The 20376-nt window shown below is 45.4% G+C and overlaps 1 protein-coding gene across 4 annotated transcripts in view; it reads right to left on the bottom strand.

Moving 5' to 3' along the window:
• Positions 1–9775, bottom strand: part of Nhsl1 (NHS like 1) — a 208719-nt gene extending 198944 nt beyond the window's left edge. For all 4 annotated transcript variants that reach the window (XM_051175333.1, XM_051175334.1, XM_051175336.1 and 1 more), the window contains exon 1: positions 9314–9775. In XM_051175333.1, the coding sequence (XP_051031290.1) occupies positions 9314–9605 (292 nt within the window). In that variant the 5' untranslated portion in view covers positions 9606–9775. The remainder of the gene's footprint in view (positions 1–9313) is intronic.
• Between the last annotated feature and the right edge of the window lie 10601 nt (positions 9776–20376).

The raw sequence follows: 20376 nt of genomic DNA, 5'->3' as shown, positions 1-20376 counted from the left end.
TTGGCCCAGGCTGTTCCTGGCCTCAACCCAGCCTCTGATTCAGAATCTCCAGGGGCGGGGTCTGAGAATCTGTTTTTTAGCAGAGCCCGGGTGATTGCTTATGACTCAGACCGTGTGGGAAACAAGGAGATGAATGAAATGGTCCTAGTGACTCCAAAAGGCCCCAGAAGAGCAGAGGCTGAGCAGCCAGTGCCGAGTGGAACCAGGGAATGGAGCTTGGACAGAGGACCCAAGAGAAACCCAAGACCAGCCACCCAGGCAGTGAGGCTTTTCAGGGAGGGGGTTCTTCCACAGTTAAGAAGCTCGATGGGAACTGAGACCACTTCCCAGTTCCCACAATGAGGGGAAATGGAGGAGAGCCTGAGAAAGAAAAAGGACATCCACGTGAGGGTTCCAGGAGAGGAGCTGGCAGTCCCAGCCCCCAAGCTCAAGCGTGTGTAAGACAGAAAGCAAGCCCTACCCCCATTCCTGACACAGACTACAGCCGCTCCCAGAAGCTGTGCAGGATGCTTTGATTTCGAATGGGTACCATTTTCACATTTATCTCTCCCACTAGCTCTCCTCTGGATTGGTTAGCTCTCATCTTCCAAGAGGCAGTAGCCCAGCCTCCTGTACCAACCATCAGTGGTGACACAGGGACATGAATGTGTACACAGTTACTACCTCAGTTGTCCTGTCACCAAGGCAAAAGCAGCAAATGCGGAATGTCAACTGTGTGCCAGGGTTCTCACTAAACGGTGCATACTGGTCTCACATGTGCCCATCTGCTAGGACATTACTGGGTTTAGGGGGGTGGACAGCAAGATGGCTTAGTGGGTGAAAGTACTTGCTACCCAAATTCGTGACCTGAGCCCTGGAACTGAAATTCATGGCAGGAGAGAACAGGCTCCTGCAGACTGCATGCACACACAAATGCACACACACACACACACACACACACACACACACACACACACACACATTTTTTAAAGAGACCAAAAACCCTTTTTAATACAGGGTCTTTTATATTTCAAAATAGATGACCGACTTTTTGTTTTTTAGACAGTCTTTTGTCATCCAAGTTGGCCCTTTAACCCTTTATGTAGCCAATGGTAGCCTTGAATCCCTCCTCTTCCCACCTCTACCTCTCAAGTGCTGGCCTGCAGTATGCTAAGCAAGCAGTCCACTGGTTTAGACACATTTCTCTCTCTAGTTTCCCTTCTCTGACGAAGGAATGTCATCATTTGCAGTATTGAAAATGTACCACCCAATGTTAGAGCAGGCTGACCCGAGACACACCCTGCTTGAAGAGGCTGGATTTTGTGTCTCATACAGGTTCAAGCTCAGCCTAGACTGCCAGCCCTTCTCATGGAGCCAACATGTGGCTGTCCTCTTCCTTTGACGAGCCCTTTAGCCCCTATTTCCTCCTATTGTGGGAACATGTCACTATTTCACAAGGAAAGGGAATAAAGCCTGGGACCTCCATGCCCTTTCCTTGGGAGTTCACTGAGAGACAAGCTCCAACTCCCCATGCACATTTTTCCAAAACACTGCCACAGCAAACACTGTGAGAAACGTGGGCCACCAGGAGCCAGGCATGGTGGTGCATGCCTGAGATCCCAGCCTGGGAATCGAGGCAGGAGGATCAAGAATTCTAGGCCAATCTAAACTACTTGAGACCCTGTCAAAAAGAAATGGGGTAGGGATGGGGAGGGAGGGGACAGAGAGAGAGAGAGAGAGAGAGAGAGAGAGAGAGAGAGAGAGAGAGAGAGAATAATGAAAGCAGTACACAGAAGTTACATGGCCATCCACATGTCTGTTAATTTTGAATTTCAATTTCTGCACAATTCATTTGTGCTAAGCTATAAACCAACTTGAGCAGCAACAAAATTAAATAAGCAAGTTCCTAGGCCTCTGTGTTAGTTGCAAGACATCTTATATTTTACTTAAAATTTGACTTTTTTTTGGGGGGGGAAGCAGGGAATGAAGTAGCTGAGTTGGTAGAGGATTAGTCTGGCATGCACCAAAACTTGGGTTCAATCCCAGAATTCCAGCACTTGGGAGGTGTAAGCATGAAAATTACAAGTTCAGGGTCATCTGCTATATACAGAGCTTGATGCCAGCCTCGGATATATGAAACTGAAAAAAAAAAAAAAAAAAAGGAAGAAAGAAACAGCTTTTGAAACAGGGTCTAATTCTGTAACAAGACTGGCTCTAAATATGCAGGAATCCCCTTGGTTCAGCCTTGGAAGTGCTAGGACTGCCAGTATGCACCATCATACCCAGTAACTTTTTTTTTTTAAAGATCTTTAAAGTCTGCAAAAATGACAGTTCTTCCAAAGGACTGAAGCTCCATTCCCAACACTCATGTCACACTACTAGGAATTAGAGTTCCAAGGCATCCAAGACTTCTGGGCTCTGCAGGTACCCACATATGTGTGGCATACACTCTCACACTATATATATATGAATTAAATTTTTTCTTTAAAAAAGACATTTATATAAAGCAAAAGTAATATAGTGCCTTACTTTTCTGTTTTAAAATCTTCTTCCAAAATATTAAGCACACATACACACCTCAAAATTAAAAATAAAGACAGGCGATGGTGACATATGTCTTTATGTCTTTAATCCCAGAAATCAGGAGGCAGAGGCAGGTAGAGCTCCATATGTTTTGAAGCCAGCCTGATCCAAGACAGCCAAGGCTACATAGAGAAACCCTGTCTCAAAAAATAAAAAATTTTGAATTAATGTGTAAAATGCTTCATTTATTACTTCCCATCCTAAAACAACACATACAGACAAAAGTAATTAACATGAGGGTTTTTCTACATCGTCACACTACGTCATCGCTGAAGGCTTCATATACTTCCCAGGCATTGTGTCCCAAAAATCAGGGAGTAGACTTCAGTCTTGAAACCAAGGACACACCCTCCTAATTCAACACTTAACTCCCTTCTTACTAACCTGAGCATGTGGCAAATGCATTTAAACACAGGCCTCTTTCCATAATGACCCTGGCACTTTATATCTGGGGAAGAAAGCGAATGTTCTATGGGTAGAGCACGCATGAACTTGAAACAGGTACTTGCCTAATGTTTAGAAAACGACTTAACTTCTGAGCATGTGAATAGCCACACATCCACATGCCAACTAGCAAATGAAATACATCCTGAGACTGGGAATGTAACTCAGAAGGCCCTGGTTTCTTCCTCACACTGCAAATAAAAAACAAATAAATAAAATGGTGATGGAAATACTCCTTTTAATCATGAATACTTAATCTTTTAGCTTAAGAATCTAAACAGAGAAGCCAGGCATTGGTAGTGCATGTCTTTAGTCCCATCACTTGGGAGGCAGAAACAGGTGAATTTCTCTGAGTTCAAAGCCAGCCCGGTCTACAGAGCTAGTTCCAGGACAGGCTCCAAAGCCACAGAGAAACCCTGTCTCAAAAACAAAACAAAAAAAAAAAAATCTAAAAGGAGATTTCTTTCTCCTCTTCTACTGAGACAGGGTCTTATACAGCCCAGGCTAGCCTTGAATTTATCTTCCAGCCTCTACATCTATCACCAGGTATGTGCTTCTAGACTCGGCAGGCAAGTATTAGTATTTACTTATTTTTAAGACAGAGTTTTTCTATGTAGTCCTGGAACTCATTATGTAGGCCAGGCTGGCTTTGAACTCACAGAGATCTACCAGCCTGTGCCTCCCACATGTTGAGATTAAAGGCATGAACCACCACACCAAGCATAGGCCGGCAATTCTTTTTTTTTTTTTTTTTTTTTTTTTTGGTTTTCCAAGACAGGGTTTCTCTGTATTGTTTTGGAGCCTGTCCTATCCTAGAACTAGCTCTGTAGAACAAGCTGGCCTTGAACTCAGAGATCTACCTGCCTCTGCCTCCCAAGCGCTGGGGTTAAAAGCATGTGCCACCAACGCCAGGCTAGGCAGGCAATTCTTAAGGACGGGAACATAGAAAATAAAAATTGCTTGATCTCACACAGGCTGCTTAACCTAATGGCACAGTCTGCCCACTCAGTTACTGTTGGTTTCTGTTTAAAAATTTAAGAACTCTCCTCAGATAAAGGCGGGAGGAGACCATACTTCCACCAACACCTCTGTAGTACATGGTAAGCTGCAATGAACGCAAGGCTTGTGCCAAGTTTACGCGACACACATTTAAGGGCGAGCTACCACCTTGAAGTTCTTAGAAGTTCAATGAAGTCAACATCTTCACTGTCTTTTCTCCAGTGTCTTTAGTCCATTGCCACACACACTGCAGAGATTCATTCTGAGGAAGAAGGACACTATTCACACTGACATCAACCAACTGCTGGTTAGGTCAGAGGATGACGGTCCACCGACAGGATGAGGCAACTACCACCTAGAACACTGCGCTCAAGCACTAGCCCACACTGTCTACCAAATTCTTAGACCTGCTTACACAAAGACAATGCCTATACAATCTTTCTGCCAACAAGCTACCCTTTTCAGAGGGAAGCCAACTGCTAGAGACAAATAGAGCCATGTGCATGCCAAATGTGTGACCCACCACTAGGCTGCACCCCCACCTGGCCATCCATCGTCAACACTATTCATCTCAAACCTAAAAATTATAGAGAGCCTACCAGGCCCGCTGTGTATGAATGAACAGGAGAGGCTCACACCACATTGTAAAGGATGTCCCAGTGGTTAGGTAGCACGGCTCTTCTCAATGTTTCTAGAATTTAAAGGTGGCAGGGAGAACTGTCATTCTAGAACTATTACTTTAAAATGCTAACAAGTTACCTTTCCCTACTCTCTTTAAATAGGACTTCATATGCACCCAAGAAGTTCTTGGTTGTTCTTGAGACAGGGTTTTGGGTAGCCCAGGCTGGCCTCAAGCTCACTATGTAGCCTAGACTGCTCTTCCATTTCTGATCTTCCTTCTTCTCTCTCCCAAGGGCTGGATTTCAGGCATGTGCCACTACATTCATGGTCGGGGACTAAAGCCAGGGCTTCATGCTTGATGGGCAAGCAAGACACCACTGAGCTACATTCCCAGTCCCACTAAGACAAACTGAAAAGCGCTCAGAGCAGAAATCATGAGTCTCACTCTGTCCTGTTTATTAACGCCCTTTGTTAGCCCCTAGGATTTGCATTTCCTCTCATCTATAAAATAGACCTGAAAATACAGCCTTGTCTTTCTATTTCATGTGGTTTTGGAATCACATAAGGAAGCTGAATGACAGGCTTTTAATACACATTAGACTTCACAGGAGTGTGCTTGTTAGTTATGGGAAGGAGCAAATGGTGAACCTGGGAAACATGCTTCTTAAAGGAAGCTGGACAAAGACACAGACTGCATGAGGACCCTTGTCTGGAATGCTCGGAGCAGTCAATCTACAGAAGCAGAAAGCAGATTTGCAGTGGCCTGGAGGTAGGAAGGTCAAGAGGAAAGGGAGAAGGACTCCCAGTGATGGAGTTCTTTCAGGATCATGGAAATGTGACAAAATAGACTGTGGTCATGCCACACATCTCGGAATTCACAACACCCATTGACTATACACTGGAAATGGGTGAATCCAGGGGGAATTGTGTCCCAGTAAAACTATTTTTGAGACAAAGCCACAGGCCCATAATTCCAGCTACTTGAAAGTCTGGGGCAGAATAGTTCAAAGGTTACAAAGTGAGTCCGGGCCATGGACAACCTATAGAAATTCTGTGTCAGCATTTAAAAATAAAAAATGGTCTGGGGATACAGCTCAGTGGTAGAACATTTCCTAACATGCCCCAAGTCAAATCCTAAGTAGGAGAGTGGGGAGCACACTTCCACAGGCCTTAATAAAACATGGCCACTCCTTTGAGTATTTTAGCTCTACACAGAAAATTTCTTGATTGCTAACAGAGCCCAGACATAACTATTCATATTTCTATCTCTTGTTACTATTTTCAATAAATCCATATTTTGTCAGCAGCAAAACTAAGTTTTACTTTCACAGAAACAGAAGCAATGAAATGATTCAGTGAACACAAGAGACTTGAGTTTGATCTGTGGGTCTCACAAGGTAGGAGAAATCACTCCAGTAAGTTGTTCTCAGACTCCCTCACATGTGCTGTGACATGTGTATACACACACACACACACACACACACACACACACACACACAAACACACACACACATTAAATGTCTTTTAAAATTTTTAAATATATTCTAACCACTGTACTAAGATCTATAAAATAAAATGCTGCCACACCCTTGGCTCAGAGCAGCTTGCTGGATGGCTGAAGGAAGTAGGTGTAAAAGACTCAACTTCAGTGCCTTGGAAATGCAGTGTTAAGGTCTGTATGACTTGGGGGTTCTTTTGAGAAACAGAACTGACAGAATGAACACACACACACAGGGTTTACTAGAATGGTGTGTGAGCTGTGGTCCAGCTGGTCTAACAATGGCTGTTATCCAGATTAAAGGTGGATCTGCCAACCTCCAAAGATCTGGATTAAAAGTAGGTCTTCCCCCTTCACATGACTTAAGAAAAAAAATCTCTCACAGGTGTACCCAGAGGCTTGAGTTTTAGTTAACTCCAGATGAAGTCAAGTTGACAACCAAGAATGACCATCACAACATCTATACTGGATTTGTGGGACCACTTTCCCCAACATGGGATCATCAGAGGAGTCTTCCCTGGGCATGGGAAGAACAGTAATATGTACTTTTCTCAAGTTTTGTAAGACTTCCTATCTATGATATTTGAAGATTGGCAAGCCTGGAGAAATACTCCCCATAATACTGAGGTCAGCAGGATTGGCCCATGGGCCTAACATGCTGATCTAGTGTTGCAAACAGTCTGCGTTGTTCAAATTGTTTCACTGGCATCTCACCTGAGGGCAGACACCGGCAGCCATGAATGGACTGGCTCCTGGCCCTCTTCCATTTGTGCTGCTGAAGTCTGTTACTTTCTCCATGGGAGACTGAGCAACAGTTTGTCTTACAAGACAGAAGAAATTAAGGTTCATAGGCAGCCCAAACAGTTCACGAATGTGTCTATGATTTGATTCTTATTTCCAAACACTCCTAAAGGGAAACTACACACACACTGGTCAGCAAGCAAGCCAATCAAAGATATCGGCTCTAGCCCTCAGGGTTTCAAGTTTTTCAGGCTGGATTTTGTCTCTGGTTATGGGTTCATGAAATCAGAGGCATCTATAGTCAATTCCAGTGCAAAAGTCCACAATGGAGGATGTGACTTGGAAGACCTGCTTTAAAAGGTCCAAGGTGACACCTTTAGTCCTAGAGCTCAGAGTTCAAAGCCAGCATCCTCCACATGCTGGAATTGCAGGTATGAGCCACTGTGCTAGGCAAGGAATTGTTGTTTCAAAGAATCCTGCAGATACTAGGTAGGATGAATGTATAGGTGACTCCTTGCTTATTAACATATAAAAAAAGTTGTGTGCAAAGATGTGGCCAAATCTAATAATGTGTTTAACAACTCATCTTTTTGTATATATACACACCTATGGTCTCAGGAGTAATTATTTTTGTTAAAGCCTTCTCTCATGACGGAAATTAAAGTCATTTAAGATAACATGCTCATTAAAACTTAGAAGAGAATTACTTCAGTCACTACAAGAACAACTTTAGAGAGAATTCAGAGCAGTATAGCTTATTGGAGGGGGGGTGGGTATGGAGGTGACATCTTTGCATGTTAACAGCATTGGAGGCAGGTTCAAGGCCGGTCTGGCCTACATGAAACTATCTAAAAGAAAAAGGGTGTGTGGAAGGAGGAGCAAGCAAAGGAGGAAATAGATTTAAACGCAAAACAAAACTAGCAAAGACAGAATTTTAACATCAAGGACTATTGTTTACTTTTCTACATTTTAGTTTAAAAATTGTAACTGGCCTTGTTTTGCAATTGCAGATTGGGGCCACACTCCATTCCATGCACTAGAGTGTGTCCCCTTTATTTTGTTTACTTCCCTTAGATTTGTTTACCCAGCAGCTAGATCTGCCTCACTACATTGCACGTCAAGGATGAAATTCTCATCCACCCAGGTACACACACCCTGCATGAAAAGGGCACAGAAACAAACAGGATTATCAGGTTGACAGTGACACTATATCCTTATGCACGAGGTCTCCATCCACAGGAACTAATTATATCTGATTATGTCCCCAACAAACTATTAGGCCACTTTGAAACTCTGACCCCTTCTTCCCCTCCTACTCTCCTGGGTCCACAGCTTATAAGAATGTGTTTTTAGCACAATATAAATAAAGCCATCCAAAAAATGTAAGCCATCATATGATAATTATACAACCTAGAAAGATGCATTTCAACAACGTGTAGTAAATTTAAATTAGTGAAAATTCAAGCTCCTAGGCTGCAAGATAGTTAAACCTGACTCAAGTTTTCAAGCAGGCTGGAAAACGAGCTACTCCAAATTATGTATGAAGTGATTCTAAGTGAGGCCATGTTTCTTGCAGGACTGCTGAAATCTAGGCGTGGGTTGTTACACCAGTATCTCCCCTCCCACCCTGCAATCCATCAACCATCCCCAATTTACTCTTTGCTCTTAAGCATCATGACCGAGTTCACCGTACTGAAAAGGGAGAAACCACCCAGACATCACACTGAAAGTTTCTCAGTTTGGGCCAGCAGGAAATTCCAGTCGCTTCATTCATCAGAGCCAGTTAAAGCCGCTGAAATGAAATGGGCACTTGGAGATTACTATGTCAGGCCATAGGCTTAATTTGGTGGGTTGAAGAGGGCCAGACAAAAACAGAATCCCAGCTCAAGGTCAAGGTCCTCAGAATGAAAAAGAGCTGATGGTCAGTCTTGAAGGAAACAAAATCCAAGGCCAAAAGGAAAAATTCTCAACTTTAGATAGCATGCTTTTCTTTGGTAGGTAAGCCCACTTGCACAATATGCAGCAGCCAGCGGTGACAAGCCACCCCAACCCTCGCTCATGTCCCCAGAGATTGTCCACAAACACATCCTCCTAAAGTGTAGTGCTAATACCATTCTATATATCCCTTGATTTCTCCGACAGGACACCATCACGTTTTTGCAGTGTGGCTGCTGTCAACTTCCCACTGACAGAGCAATGGGATGAGCCATCCCAAACGCCACACTAGGCGCACACTCCACCAAGGCAACCTCCAGGAAAGCCACAATTGGGGCCCGTCACACTCTCATGCCACCTGCACTGCCTCCCCACCCAAGCTCACCCACCCACCCACCCGTGGGCTCCTGAGGACGCTGGAGAGCTGAGCCTGGACCGCCAGGGGGCGGGAGGCAGCAGCTGGCCGAGCGTCTCGGTGCCACGGTGCCCTCCCAGGGACCATCAGCCACTCACGGATTTTCACTCGCCGGTGGTCCAGGCGCGCGGCGGTGGCGTGCAGGGCGTCGAGGCGGCGGTGCAGCTCGGCGGTGCGGTGACCCAGCGCGGCTGCCTGGCCCTCGAGCTCCCCGAAGATGTCGCCGGCGCAGCGCGACAGGTCGGCCAGCTGGGCAAGCAGGCAGACCAGAGTGTGCGCGCTGACCTGCTCCAGCGAGCGGAAGAGCGGCGCGCCCGCAGCCCGGGCCACCGCCGCCTCCTCGGGCCGGTGCAGCCGCGCGGGCTCCACGCTCCGTTGGTGGAAGGGCATGGCTGGGCACACGGGGTGCCGGGGGACCGGCAATCACGGCGTTCACGCCGGGCCCCGAGGGCGATGGGCGCGGGTCTGCATCCAACACAAAGGAGAGTCCCGGGGCAGCCGCCGCCGGGACGAGGCCGAGAGGGGAGGAGGCTCAGGGACAGCTCGGAGACCCCAGCCGGCCGATGTGCCTCCTCCAGGGCTCCGGGACAGCACCGCGGAGAAGTTCCCGGAGCAGTTCCCGGGCGGCCGCTGTGGGTCCCGCTGGAAGTTTGCAGGCAGGAAAGCGCCGCCGCTCCTTCCCTCCCTCCGGATTGGAGAGGGAGGAGGAAGCGGGGGAAGTGCCGCCGACACGGGCGCGAGGGAGGGCGGCGGGAGAAAGGGAAGGGGGAGGAGAAAGGCCGGCCGGGAACCACCTGCGGCTCCCGCGCCCGCCGCGCCCAGCGCCCTGACCGGTGGCCACCCGGCGCCCCAGCGCACTCTGCTGGGGCGATCGCGCAGTCCTCGAACTCCCAGGACGCCGCCCACTCCCCCAGCCGAGCCCCCGGGCGCCGGGGCCCTGTCCCCGCCCGCACCCCAGGCCCGAGTGGGGCGCAACAGGGCGCCGCGGAGGCGGAGGCGCCGGGACAGCGGGGCCAGCTGGGATCCGGCAGCTCACCTGCGTGGCTGCAGCGGCGGCTGGGTCTCCATCCTGCTTCCCAGCGGCCTGTCTAGGTCCACCTGGTCTCTTCCCTGAAAGACTGCCAAGACTGAGACGCTTTGGTGAACCTCCAAGACATCAACAAATCACCCAGTGGCCAGGAGTTCTGCCGCCATCTAAGAATCTGAATAGGGGGATTCAAAAGACCTCTTCAGAGTGCTTCAAGAGTTTTTCTAGGTGTCTCCCTAGTGGCTTCCTGCCCTTCAGATGAGCAGATGTAGTGCCTGTTTCATCCATCCCTCAAGTGTATGAGTTACGTTACTAGAACCTAGTACCGGGAATCCTGGGCCTGGAAGATCGTAGTCATGAGACACCCAGCTGACTCAAACTTTCTGCTAAGAAAAATTTGAGGAGCTTGGGTCCAGCACCCCTAAGCTAAAGATCCCACTGGCCTCACTGTTGTGTTTGCTCAGAAAAGGAATCTTGTCTTTTAGTTTCTGTCTCTGAGTTGATCCACATTGGAACACTGCTCCTTGAACTTGGGATCAATCCCCAAAGTGGTGCTGGTCAGCCCCTCTGCAGGACAAGAGCAAAGCAAGAAGGCAGCCTGAAGAGAGCATCTTGAATAAAACTTACTAGACAAGTGGGGGCGGTGTGGGTGTGGTAGGGATCTCACAGCTTTAATCCCAGCACTCAGGAGGCCGAGACAGGCGGATCCCTGAGCCAGCCTGGTCTATAGATCAAGAACCGGAACAGACAGGGGTATACAGAGAAACCCTGCCTTAAAAAACCCAAAAGGAAGGAAGAGAGAGAGGGAAGAAGGAAGGGAGAAAGGATAGACAAACTTTTTCCATCTTCCCCTGTTGTACAACAACTTGTTTTGTTGATGATGATGTGTTTTTACAATATGTGACGTTTAATAATCCAGTTTTTATACCTTGATATGAAACACTATATAAGCAGTATAAGTTTCCTTTTTATGCTATTTCTCAAGAAATGTCCTGGAGTGAAAAGACGATGTTCCCACTAGCTCCTCGCTGACATCATGAGATCATGAATAACACTTTAACTGTCCATGTAAACCAGTCTACTGGTAGTATGCACTACAATCAGGCAAAAGCAGCAGGAGGAGTTCCAGGCCAGTTGAGACTACCCCAAATCAGTACTAAAATTCTATACAACATAATAGTATGTAGTGAACTATTCAGTGCTGTTTAGTATAGTGAAGGTCATGCAAACACACTATAGTCTATCACAGTCTATCTCTCCTCACAAATGGTTCTTCTGACACCCTAATCCCATACTAGCCACATGCAATCATTGCTCCTGTGTTTTTTACAGACCAGTCTCTTCTAGAAATTTCAGATGAAAGGAATCAATCTGTGATCTTTTGTAGCTGGCATCATGTTTTCAAGGTTTCTTCATGTTATAGCCCTTCCATTCCTTTTTATGGCTAAATAATCTCACATTGTTATGAGTAGGCTATTCTGTGTTGATCCACTCAGCTAATGAGCATCCAGGTTTCTGCTTTGGTGTAGATTTCCTTTCTCTCAGGTAGACATACCTGGGAGTGGAATTGCTGGGTCATATAGGAACTCTGTGTTTAGCCTTGTGAGGAGTTACTGGCCGAGTTCCCAGGCCGTGGCACCATTTTGCATTCCCACCACCCATGACTGTGGGTTCCACCTCTTCACTAACAATTGTTATTATCATCAGTCATTATTACTGCAGCCACCCTACTAGATGTGTCTGGATTTGTATTTTTCTGAGAGCTAGTGATACTGGACTTCTCTTCGTGTACATAGTTGCCACTTGTTCACCTCTGGGAAAAGACAGTGCTAGAGAAAATCCACTTGGGTTTGTGCTCTTGGTTTTGTGCTTTGCTTCTGTGTTTCTCAGAACTGAACCCAGAGCTTTGCAGTGCTCTATCGCTGACCCAAATCTTTGGCTCCCACCCCTTTCTTACTCAGAGAGTACCATCATTATGATGTAACAGGCCTTTACGTACATTTATATTTGAATCCCTTACATACAATATTAATAGGAAAACAAAGATATTTTTGTTAGTTTGTAATACTGGAGAAATCCCAACATTTTTATCCTGCTGAGTATCAAGCCCAGAGCCTCCAGTATGCTAGATAGATTTTCTATCACTGAGTTAGAACCCTGGCCCCTACATCTTTTATCATTGAGGGGGCTTGAACTCAGGGTCTCAAAAATGTCAGGCAAACACTTTACCACTGGGCTATATCCCCTCTTTTTGTATTTAAAATGTTTTCTTTTTATAATTTTATAATTATTTGGTGTGAAGGTGTCAGATCCCCTGGAACTGGAGTAAGAGACAGTTATGAGCTGTCTTGTGGGTACTGGGAATTGAACCAGAGTTTTCTGGAAGAGCAGCTAGTACTCTTAACTGCTGAGTCATCTCTCCAGCCCCTGTATTTAAAATGTTTTTAATTAGTTGATTAGTTAGTTAGGATGGATGTGCCGTTCTGTGGGAGTCAGAGGACTACCTTTAGGAATTGGTTTCATCTTCCATCTTGTCGAGCCAGGGTCTCTCCTGATATACCAGCTGCTCTACATAACCTAGGCTAATTGACCTGTGAGCTTCTGGATGATTCTCTCCATCTTGCCATAGGAATACTAGGGTTGTGGGTGTGTGCTGCTACATCTAGTCTTTTGCATGGGTACAGATAGGGCTTGAATTCAGGTTGTCAGGCTTAAGCAGCAAGAGATTTTACTGTTTTCACTTGCTAAATGGGTGAATCTACCCAGTATCACCCTAAATCTAAATCTCTCCAGCATGTTTTTGGTCTGGGGTTGGTTGGTTGGTCTTTCTGAGACAGGTTTCATGTTGTAATCCAAGCTGGCCTTGAACTCACGGCAATCATGCTTCACCTTCCTTAGTGGTAGGATTACAGGTATGAACCCACTGTGCTAAGTTTAGACAGGGTGTGTGTGTGTGTGTGTGTGTGTGTGTGTGTGTGTGTGTGTGTGTGTGTTTTGAGACAAGGTTTCTCTGTGTAGCCCTGCTGTCCTGAAACTCACTTTATAGACCACGCTGACCTTGAACTCAGAGATCCCCCTGCCTCTGTCTCCCCAAGTGCTGGAGTTAAGAGCATGCACCACCACCAGCAGGCTATGAAACAGATTTTTAAATGGACAATGGAAGATAACATCTTATGGAACATAAATTACTTTATGAATATAGGCCATGAATTCTATTTATTCCACATTCTGGTTGTGTCTAGAATTTAAACTCAGCTTCTCAGCCAGTGAAGTCATTTTTATTAAATAAAACATTTAATTCGGAAGTGAGATGTGGTAATGAAATCCCAGCACTCAGAAGGGTGAGGTGTCATGAGTTCTAGGCCAGCCTGAACTACATAGCAAAACCCTGCATAAGAAGGATGGGAGAAAGCAGGGAGCTGGAGGGGGTTTCAGGAATGAAAAACTTGCTTTCTGTAATTAAAACCTTGCCCAATTCCCAGCAGGAGCCCTTTGTGAGCAGAATTATAGGAGCTGTGTTCCACTCCCCCAGCCAGCTGGCAATGCTATAGGGGAGAAGAGTATTGGACAGCAAGCAGGAGGCTGGGCTGGAGCCCTGGGATGGGACTCTGCTACTGTTATATCACACTCTGCTTAGCATGCACTGCTGGAATGTGCTCTTTTCTGAACACCTCTGGGCCCTCACAGGGAGTGTGGTCATACTACCTGACTCGGGCCATGGATGGATTCTGATAGCTTGTTCTACCCCAAGCCTGGCGTTCCATCCCTGCACTCCTCAGAGGCTCTTGTTTAGGTGTTTTTCATCCTAACAAAGACTTTTCAGAGGATGGAGTTCAACATGTCCTCAGGCCATCAACCTTCCTGCAACAGGCTCCAAATGCAGTCTCCATTTATTGATTTATTTCGTTTGTCTGTTTTGTTTTTGTGTAGCCTTAGCTGTCCTGGAACTCACTCTGTAGATCAGGCTAGACTCATGAAGATCCACCTGCCTCTGCCTTCCAAGTGCTGGAATTAAAATTGTATACTACTACCATGTGAAAGCCATGTGGCATGTCCATGCCTGAATTCCTAGCATTGGAGGCAGACAGAAAGATTGCAGTGAAGTTCACTGGGCCACACAGACCTGCATGATGGCTCAGTGGATAAAGGCACTTGCTGCCAAGCCTCATGACATAAGTTCAGTCCTCAGGACCAATGTAGTAGAAGGAGAGAGTGGATTTCCACAAGTTGTTCCCAACCTTCATACATGCATGCACACACACACACACACACACACACGCACGCACACACACGCACGCACGCACACACACACACACACACACACACACACACACACACACACACACACACTGCACAACTGCCCCATATGGTTTTGATCTAAAATGTACCTCAAAGTTGCTCTTCTGTAGAGCAGTTGCTCTTCTGTAGAGCTTGGCCTCCAGCTGACAGATCCACTCACTGAGAGATGAGGGCTCTGGCCTCACTACTAGATTAACCCCATCAAAGACTTCTCATTGTGATGGCATTATTGGGAGGTGGTGGAAATAGAATTTGGGGTCTGATTGGAGAAAGCAGGTCACTGGGGGAATGGTTTTGGAGGGTCTGTCTGTCTTTACCACTTCCTGTCTCCTTCTCAAAGGCCTTTTTCTGCCATGTTCTCCCCTCCCTTGTGTCTCTGCCTTGTCATAGCCTACAGGCAATGATGCAGTCAAGGACTGAAAGATCTGAAACTGTGAGCCACTTTAAATACATCCTCCTTCCTTTGATTTTCTTAGGCATTTTCTCACGGTGTTATGTAAAACACACACACACCCTGTCTTAGTAAGGGTTTCTAGTGCTGTGAAGAGATACCATGACTATAGCAATTCTTATAAAGAAAAACATTTAATGGTGGTGGCTTGCTCACAATTCAGAGTTTCAGTCCATTATTATCATGGTGGGACATGTCTGAGTGCAGGCAGACATGATGCTGGAGAGGTAGCTGAAAGTTCTACATCTTATGCAGGCAACGGGAAGTAGTCTGAGTTACTGGGCATGGCTTGAGCATATATGAGACCCCAAAGCCCACCTCTACAGTGATATACTTTCTCCAACAAGGCCATACCTACTCCAACAAAACCATACCCCCTAACAGTGGCACTCCCTTTGGGGGGACATTTTTGTTCAAACCATCACACACCCCTTCTTGTCTCACCATGTGATGCCCTGCATCTCTGAACTTTACCAGCTTAGAGGTCTTCACCACGGATGAGAGTATAGTGCAGTGGCTGGGCAAAGGCTTGGTATGTGAAGGCCTGACATCAATCCCCAGTATATACATTAAACGTTTGCAGATGCAGCTCTTCAGCCTGCAACTCCAAAACCATAAGCCCAATTTTGACTTTTTAAATGTAGCCTGCCTCAGGTATTTTGTTATAGTAATAAAGGAGTGGACAGTTTGATACATCTTCTCACTCCGTGTGGCACTAGAAGCCAGTCAATCCCCTTACCCTCTGTGAGGTAAGAGCAGGACTTTAGTGAAGCTGTCTAAATGAAGTCTCAGAAAGTTCTCTTTGAGGGGCTGGGAGTGGAGCTTAGAGGAACAGCGCTTGCCTGGCATGCTTGAGGCCCTGGGTTCAACCACAACATCACAAAACAAAACCTTCTTGGGCTGAGCTGAGCCAGCTGGCAGAGCGAGCGCTTGCTATCCAACTATGAGGACCTGAGTTCAATCCTCCAAAACCAACAGGAAGCTGGGGAAAGCGACATAGTGAAACATGCCTGTAAATTCCAGCACAGGAAAAGTGGAGGCAGGAGGATTCCCACAGCTGTCAGGATAACCAGCTCCGTCATGAACTCCAGGTTCAGTGAAAGACCTGGTCTCAAAATAATAGATAATAAATAGTATGATGGAAAGTAACTGAGGAGGAAATCCCATGAGATGTCAGCTCCTAGCTAGCCACACTCATGTGCCCACACATGCACACACATGAAAGCACACACACAACCTCTCAATCCCCAGTCACTTGAATTCTTTGTATTCTTTTTAACTATAGTGTCTAACTGACCTTCAACCATTGACTTTATATTTGATTTTTCTTGAGCATCTTCCTACTTAAGTAGTAAATACAACAGAGGGGAACCATTCTACAGATATATTTCTTGGATAATTTAGTGAAACTGGTGGTTAAGTGGTTGGGTTTTGCACTTTGACACCATAGAACTCAACTCAATAGTCATCACAAGAAAGGAGCCCTGGGGTCCTCAGACAGCATCTGTAAGAAGGTGACTAACACTCTTCATTGTTTCCCACTCACTCATCTGAGGAGAAGGTAAAGGGACATTCCATGGTGCTAGTTACAACACTGAAGTTGTAGGAACACACACACACACACACACACACACACACACACGTGTGTGTGTACACAAGTAACACATATTCTGAAAGTCGGCACACAGTACAGATAGGCTACACATTTTCCAGCCCTTTGATACACAATCAACACTGGTTCTTCATCAGGTCTAATTGCTGGTGTATTTTTATCATTACTAGCTGAGGGGAAAGCAACAAACTCTTTTGATGTAAAAAAGCTACAACAGGCTCTTTGGGATATGGTTCATGATATACTGTGGCCTAGGCCTAGGAATAGAATCAGCTAAGAGACAGCAACCTTTGTCCAACTTCAGCGAGCCTAGTCTATTTGCAGACAGAGACCTGTGGTCATTTTCCTGCAGATTGAAATCAGGACTGGACTCCAATTAGCCAGAGATCTTCCCAAGGCACAAATCTGATTGCATCCCTCCCCAGCTCAAAGCCTTAAGGCTTTTCAGAAATTATCTCTAGGATTATCTCTGAGGACCACAATGAGCCCAGAGGTGTAAGTCCTGCCATGCTGTCCGCCCTGTTTCCTGCTTCCCTTCCTTCTCCTAGCATGTCACGTCCACTGAGTGACACAAGCCTCACAACCTTTGTTTTCTCCACTGTGTCCATCCTCCCCTCTCTTTATCTTCTTTGTTCAGTTGCAGCTTTTGATTTGGGCTCAAATGTCACTTCCTTGGCAAAACATGCCCTCAGCCTCCCAGGCAGGCCTTGCTATCATGGGACACTGAACTCATATATATGATTGGAGGTTAGTGTCTGTATTTGAGTTATGAAAGGAAACAAACTACTCCCATTAGATTGTGAGAACTGAATGAAGAACTCAGATGCCAGGCACCCAAGGACTAGCAATCCCAGAAGACTGTGAAAGGTGCAATGGAGAACCACCTAATCCCTGACCCCCAATGGCAATATCCACCTACTCAGACAATAGAAACAAGACCTTATTCCTGGGAGAGAAGAACAGATGGAGAATGCTCATGGGAGAGAGATTGACAGGTGGATAGATGGAGCCCAGGAAGCAGATGTAATTCAGAGTCAACAAAGATCATTAGCCACACACCAGGAGACTTCCTCATAGTAACTCCAGCTTCACAGCTATGCGATGCAGCAAATAGACTTGTCTCCAATATTTTTTGTTCTTTGTTTGAGAAAGAGATTTAGGTAGCCAAAACTGCCACCAAACTGGATATGTAGCTAGCAAAGGATAATACTAAATTTCTTTATCCTCCTGTCTCTATCACCCAAGTGCTGGGATTATAGGTGTGTACAAGCACATACCATGTATGTTTTTTGTTTGTTTTGGGGGGGTTGTTTTGTTTTACATTTTTAGATTTATCTATCTTATTGTTTTACTAAATGAGTGCTTAGCCTGCATACATGTATGTATGTGTACCACATGCATGCCTGGAACTCAGAAGAAGGCATTAAATCCTCCGGAGTTACAGATGGTTGTGAGCCACCATGTGGGTTCTAGGAACTGAGCCAAGGTCCTCTGAAAGAGCAATAAGTATCCTTAACCACTGAACCACCTCTTCAGCCCAAACTTCTCCACTTTAACATTTAACATGTATGCAAGGACTTGGGGTGTAGCTCAGTAGTTGGTAGAGTGCATACCTAGTACATGTGAATGCTTGAGTTAGATCTCCACAACCACCTAAAACCAGACATGGCACATGCTTGCACATGCCTATACTTCACGTGGGAGGTACAGGCAGGAAGATAAGAAGTTTAATGCCATTCTTAGCTACACTGAGAGTTCAATCCAGTTTCGGACACATGAGAACCTGTCTTTTAAAAATAGTAGGGAGTGGTGGCTCACACTTGCAGCCCCAGACCTTGGGAGGCTAAGGAAAGAGAATTTTCTATTTGTGGAAAACCTGGGCTATAATAATATAAGTGTGTGTGTGTGTGTGTGTGTGTGTGTGTGTGTTTTATGTATATATGTGATAGAAATTCATTCAAGCCTCTGTCCTTGTCTAATTAATTAGTTATAATCATTTCCCCACTCTTCCTTTATATTCAAGCTTCTAGAGGGATCTGCATTAGGTCTCCAGGTCCACAGACCTTATCCACAATCTGCTCTCATCCCTCATTCCTTTGAAATGACTCTGCTGATGGCTCAGACACCTGCCTCTTGGTCTGGCCTTTGGCTCAGTGCTACATCACATGTTCTGACAAGTCTCATGTTCTCCAAATTTTGTCCCCAAAATTCTGTCCTCTTCCTCTTCCTCATGCCATGTCCTATTTCCCTAACTTCAGAAACTAGAAGCTATAAGCACTCATCAGAAAAGGGACACACATAGAAAATGTTATCTCTCTCTGCCTTCTCCTCCCTCTCAACTGACAGACATCCCAACTGGAAAACTTCACACACATGGCCTTAACAAAGTACATCTACTCCAGGATCACAGTGGGACTATCACTCAAGAGGCTGAAGCATGGGGATTGTAAATTGAGTTAACAAGATCTTGCTTTAAAACAGAACCAAAATAATAAGTAAATGGTACCTTTGTACGCTGATTTTAAAAGTAAAAAAGAAAGAAGACAACAAAATCTCAAGCACAGTCACTGAAAATAAGTTTTCCGCAGCTCCCCAACTATAATTCATGAAGTTTGCAAAGAACAAGGGAAAAGCTTGAAGCAGAAACATCTCCCAAGTCAGAAGGGAGATCCTGAGTCACACACTTTTTAGTCTGTTGATTTCATGCCTGTGCTTTGCTTACCTGCTAGCCAACTGCATCTGCTTCGTTTCGCAATGTCTCCCAGTTGTTCCCTGAAAAAGAATGGCTCTTGTCAACGGATGATGCAAGAAACAGCTTAGAAACCCATTACTTGCCCAGTGGTGGCCTTTAACCCCAGGATTTAAGAGACTGAGGCAGGGGGATCTCTGTGAATTTGAGGCCAGCCTGGTCTACAAAGCAAGTGCCTGGATAGCCAAGCTGTCTTGATAAGGAGAAACAGAGAGGGGGGGGGGGAGGGAGAGAGAGAAACCTGTTACTCTATTTAGTACAGGTACTGTTTACTACAGCTTCATTCAAGAAATGTACTTTTAAAACTGATGTTAGGAACAACTGCTTTAAAAAAAAAAACTATTTTATCTCATGATTAATTATTATTTTTTTATAAATCCTAGTTTTTGGGGTGTGTGTGTGTGTGTGTGTGTGTGTTGATATACGGATCTCATTTAGCACAGGCTATCCTCTCCCTCATTACGCAGACAACAGTGAGTGGTGGGATTATAGCAAGTGCTACCATGCCTGGCTTATGCCGTTCTCAGGACCAAACCCAGGGATTCTGGCATGCTAGACAAATGATCCACCAAATGAGTCACATCCCAAACCCAGACAGAGCTGGTTTCTGAGCTAAGTTCTTGTAGAACAGAATCAGGATTGACTGTGTTCTGTTTGTGCCCTTTTCTCATCACAATAGCTTCCTGTTCTATTTAGTGTCTACTTCTCTGTGTCACAAAACTCTAAGTACACCAAGAAAAATGTTCTTTTCTAGTAATAGAGAACAAGTTTTAAATTTAGGATCCTTGCTTTCCTGTTTTTAGTCACCTTCCAATTAAACCTAATATTTGCATATAACATTCTTCAAGAGCATAAGTAAATATGAAGGGGGAATTGTTTTCAAATCTTGTAAGTGTTCAGGAGAAAAATCTCCACTGAGAAAAACTCTGGGGAACATATAATCCTTTTTATCCATTTCTCACACCTCATGGAAGTAGCTAATTATAATTTTGGCTATTTCTTTTGGGGAAATGTAAAATGTTA

Source organism: Phodopus roborovskii, unplaced genomic scaffold, assembly GCF_943737965.1.
Source record: "Phodopus roborovskii unplaced genomic scaffold, PHOROB, whole genome shotgun sequence".
NCBI lineage: Eukaryota > Metazoa > Chordata > Mammalia > Rodentia > Cricetidae > Phodopus > Phodopus roborovskii.
This window is presented reverse-complemented; position numbering and strand designations above follow the sequence as displayed.